Raw genomic sequence first — 4,732 nt, 5'->3', positions numbered from 1 at the left:
TATATATATATATATATATATATATATATATATATATATATATATATATATATATATATATGTGTGTGTTCTTTCACGTGACATGCATCCACTTTAAAGCTGCGAAACTGTGCGGCCCAGCGGTGTAATAAATTCCACGCGAAGTTCCGATTGTAAGAAAAACGAGTTGCTGTTTCTACTAAAAGAATAATCGATTTCATCATTCGGCTCACAAAACCAGTTACCAGCGCCAGTTTCCCGATGAACTTCTAGAATCGCGCTAAAGGCAAAAGATTCGGAAGATTGCTAGACTGGATATCTATACACACACACACACACGCATGTAATGAGATTGAAAACTAAATTCTTAAAAAATTTATAAGAATTAAGAAATTGAGGAGTCTGAGGCGACCATGTATTACCTGAATTGCAATCAGAAAAAAGAGTTCGTAGCTTTATTAAATTTTATATACACTTGCATTTTCGAGGAGTCGTGCAGAACAAAGTAAAATTTATTGTAGTTATTGAAGAGACGTTGCTTCACGATCGACTTGAAATATTTCATATTTGGCCGAGGGCGATAAATATCGGAGAGACGACGGTGTGGTACCGTCGCTTCAAGAGCGAGATTAAGCTGCAAAAGGGGTCATAGCGATGGCCATGTAAATCGTGACGAAGCGCACGCGAGCAGGTAGAAGGAAAAAAAAACTGGCTGGTCGGTGTAGAAGCGACCGAGACCCTCGGGACGTGTGTCTGGGACGAGACTGGATTTCTCTCCTCGGCGCTCTTCTCCGTCCAATTCCCTGCAGTCCTTTTCCTCTTTTTACCTGTCAACCTGCCGGCTACATCAGGTACGTAAAGGTAGGGTAAAGCGAGCAGCTGGAGGTATTGACTGGGGTGCAGCGTGTAGCACGCGCTCGCGCTAATCCCGCTCGAGCCGAAGAGGGCCGAGCGGGCAGTCGAGGCGCGGCGGAAATAGCCGAGCGAGCAAGTGACTCTCGGTTCGGCTCCGCACAGCGTGCTCCATCGGCGCGCACTGCTTACCCCCACTCCGGCCGGGCGCCCCAATCCGTGCGCGGCCGCGCCGAGCGCCGTCGTTCGTCGGAATCCGACCAATCAGAGCGCGCGCGCCTGCGGTAGTGCAACTGCGGCGGTGGTGGCGTCGTCGTCTCCTCGCTTCGCGCAGTTACAACTTGTTCGGCCATTGAGCTGCGCGCTTCCGCTCCGCGTTGAGTGTCGCGTTTACGGCGTTTGAGTTTTGCGTGCGTGTTCATCCTCGGGCTCTCTACGTTCACTACCACCACCGTCTCCTCCTCCTTCTCCTCCTCCTGTTTCGCTGCCACTACCACATCGTCGTCGTTGTCGTCGTCGCTACCGCCAACATCACCACCACCCTCTATCCCGGCGACTTCTTTTTTTTCCGTTACGTCCGGTGTACTCGCGCGCGTCTTCCGGTGGTCTAAGTGACGGTTTCGGGAGTAAAAGGAGAGAGAGACAGACGCAGCAGGAGCCATGCGTTTCTCGTGGGTGTTCGCGGCCACGGTGCTGCTGGTCTTGGCCACGGGGGCGAGGTGCAAGAGGAAGTTCGACGGTGACTTCGAATTCGCCGAGGAGGTGAGTCGCACACAAGTTTCACACTAACACCCTTCGTCTCGCGCTCGTCTTTTTCGCCCTGCGGCACCTGTCTCGTGTGAGGATTACGACGGGCCGCTCTCTTTTTTTTCCTCCCCGTCGGCCGGAGTAAAATACGCGACGACAGGTATCTGTCCGTCTTTGCCGTCGGTCGCACAGCGCGCGCGTTATTCCGACAGCCGTGTTCGATGTTTGTGATTCTCCGCAATGTGATGTCGTGTGCACGCAGTGCAGGACGACTCGGTGTCGGGCGAAAGGGACGAAAGAAAAGCGCGACAGAACGGCGCAATAATAATAACAGCGGTAACCCCGCAGAATGGCGCCTCGCCGCCGTTGCAAATTGTTACGAAACGTTCACTCTGAAGTTGGCCCTTGTTCCACTGACAAATCATGAAGCCGGTTCTTTCGAACGGTATTGCCGCGTAATGTATTTCCCATTCGAATTTACACGCGTCTCGCGAGATCCCTACGATGGCTGTATGTTGCGTCCGCGCAAGTAGAATTATTCGAAATTGAGCAGTGTGAATATCGAGAACACGCATGAAGAATATGTAGGTTAGGCCGTTGTGAAATGTATCCGTGATGTTTCGGTCGTATCGTTCGTTACGTGTACGCTGAATCTCGAAGGGCGAGCTTGAAGGACGTCGTAGTAGGTTATTTACGTGACGATATGGATCGCCCCTTTGATCGAAATGCATCGGTATTATATCGGTCGTATTATTCGTTACTACGTGTGTGCCGAGTGTCGAAGGGCGGACTTGAAGGACGCGTCGTAGGTTATTTACGTGACGATACGAATCGCCCCGTTGATTTCTATGTATCAGTATTATTTTGACTGCATCACACGTTACGTGCATATCCAATTTCCAAGTGAACTTGAGGGGCGCTTTATGGGTTACTTACGTGATGCTGTGAATCGTCCCATTGATTTAAATACGGTCATGTCATTTCGATTGTATTATTCGACCGTATTATTTGTTACGCGTGCGTATGTGCGCGTTAAATTTTCAAGGATGAGATGGAGGACACGTTATAGGTTATTCACGTGACATACTGTGAATCGTCCCGTTGATTTAAGTACGCCCGTGCGCTATTTCGATTATATTATTCGTTACGTAGGTGTGCTAAATTTCGAAGGTCGGACTTGAAGGGCGATTTATACAGGCTACTTATGTAACATCGTGAATCGCCCTATCGATTTAAATACAAAAAGCCGACTACAAACGAAGGCAAACGAAACGTGAACGTCTCGTAAATAATGCAAAGGTCAAGGGACACTTGAGGAGAGTCTTTCTCCGAGACTTAGCATATTTTTACCACGTTGTCCGGACAATTGCTCTGTTTCATATTTCATGTGTGGTTTCCCAATAAAGTCTCATACACATGCATGGGATTTTAATTCTCGAATTCTCGTTTGTTCAATACGCGATTTCCCGGCGTTTCCGGATGCGGGAAACACGCCGCGTTTTCCATATGTGCGAAGGCTTCCATTTACGTAACATTGATATCGCATTTTGAGCCGTAACGAGTACACACGATCGATCGGGGACACCTCTTCTTTGGCGATCGCGTTACAACGTTGCAGCACGCAATTACAATCCCCGCTTCGCTGTTGTGCACGCAGAGACGGGCGAGCACACAGCGAGACCGTACTCTTACTTTCACGTAACTGGATCTCGCACTGAAATACAGGTTATCGATGTAATTGTTTATTTTGCTCGCGGGGCTCGCTCGCTCGCTCGCACGCGCGCGGGTGAGTTCGATTCTCGCATTCCGCGCATTGTTGATGTCGGGCGCGACGTAAACACCGTTATTCGACAACCCTTTTCTGGCGCCGCGACCGCCCCCGCGTTCACGATTGAATCGGCGAATTCATCGCGTGAATCCACCCGACATCGTTAGCAGAATTGATCTTTTTTCACCGGCTGCTTTTTTACCGAATCTCTCCGTATTCTCGAGCCCGCGACGCGAGATACAAGAAAAAAAATACTAGTGCCCACACACAGACCTAATTCGGGGCATTCTTTAAATACGGATATTTAGGATACATACATGGAAAAAATAGTTTGTTGCAGCAGCAAACTAATTTGCTACATATGGACAGTTAAATATAATTCGCTGTGTTAGTTACTTTTTCTTTGCTGCAGAAATCTATTTTCTCGCTATGATAACAAGAAAATTTGCTCCTACAACTCCTAGCAAGAAAAATGGCTAACATAGCAAATTTGCTATGCAGATGGACAACTAAACATAATTTACTGCTTTAGCTACTTCTTTTGTTGCAGGAGTAGATTTCTTGTTATCATAGCAAGGAAATTGGCTCCTACAGCAAAGAAAAAGTGGCTAATACAACAAATTATGTTTAGTTGTCCATATATAGCAGATATTTTTTTTTCATGTACGTATATTATATTAGTTTAAATTATCCGACGTTGCCTGGATTCTCACAAAATGTCAAAGGGATGAAATCAGGGGAAGGAGATGAGGTTTCTAAGTTTCTAAGTTTCATGATAGTCTATATTATCTGCAGAACTAAATTGTACCTTTTACTAAGATTACTCTGTAGGAGTAACTATGCAAAATTTGATCCAGATCGGTCAAAGGGAGTTTATAGGGAACCAACAGACAGATAGACATTCTATTTTGTGTGTGTGTGTGTGTATGAATAAATCCACCGCAGCCATCTTGATTTATGACATCAAAAGAACAAGGAAATGCATGCCCAAAATTCTTGCAAAGTAAATCGACATGAAAAAAATATACAAATGATGCTTATAATTGATTAAGCATATCCTTAAAATATCCCGAACATTTTCCTCTTTTGCTTTAACAATCAATAACTAAAATTAAGATGACAGCCTAATATGTAGGCTTCTTTCTGAACCTATATTTCCTTATTATTTTGTCACTTCAATTTTACGGTTACTTATTGATTGTTTGGGTCAAAGGAAAGTGTTTGTAGTATTTTATAGGTGCGCTTAATCGATTGCAGGTGTCACTTTTTGGATATATCTTTTTCTTTCAACATACTTTGCAGGAATTTTGGATATGCATTTCCCCACTTCTAACGTCATCAACCAAGAGCCTCAAACATCAAAAACAATAAGAATGTCTAGTATAG

At 45.6% G+C, this 4,732-nt stretch overlaps 1 protein-coding gene across 1 annotated transcript in view; it reads left to right on the top strand.

The window, feature by feature from the left end:
* The first annotated feature begins 1,135 nt into the window (after positions 1-1,135).
* The window catches only part of LOC116848982 (proteoglycan Cow), a 181,398-nt gene continuing 177,801 nt past the window's right edge, over positions 1,136-4,732 (top strand). Inside the window, exon 1 of the mRNA XM_032825676.1 lies at positions 1,136-1,593. Within this exon, the coding sequence (XP_032681567.1) occupies positions 1,492-1,593 (102 nt within the window). The 5' untranslated portion in view covers positions 1,136-1,491. The remainder of the gene's footprint in view (positions 1,594-4,732) is intronic.

The sequence above is a fragment of the Odontomachus brunneus genome, unplaced genomic scaffold, assembly GCF_010583005.1.
Source record: "Odontomachus brunneus isolate Ranch 3 - 2012 unplaced genomic scaffold, Obru_v1 Obru_scaffold_103, whole genome shotgun sequence".
NCBI lineage: Eukaryota > Metazoa > Arthropoda > Insecta > Hymenoptera > Formicidae > Odontomachus > Odontomachus brunneus.
The sequence above is the reverse complement of the archived record's forward strand: the minus strand, read 5'-3'. Positions and strand labels throughout refer to the sequence as shown.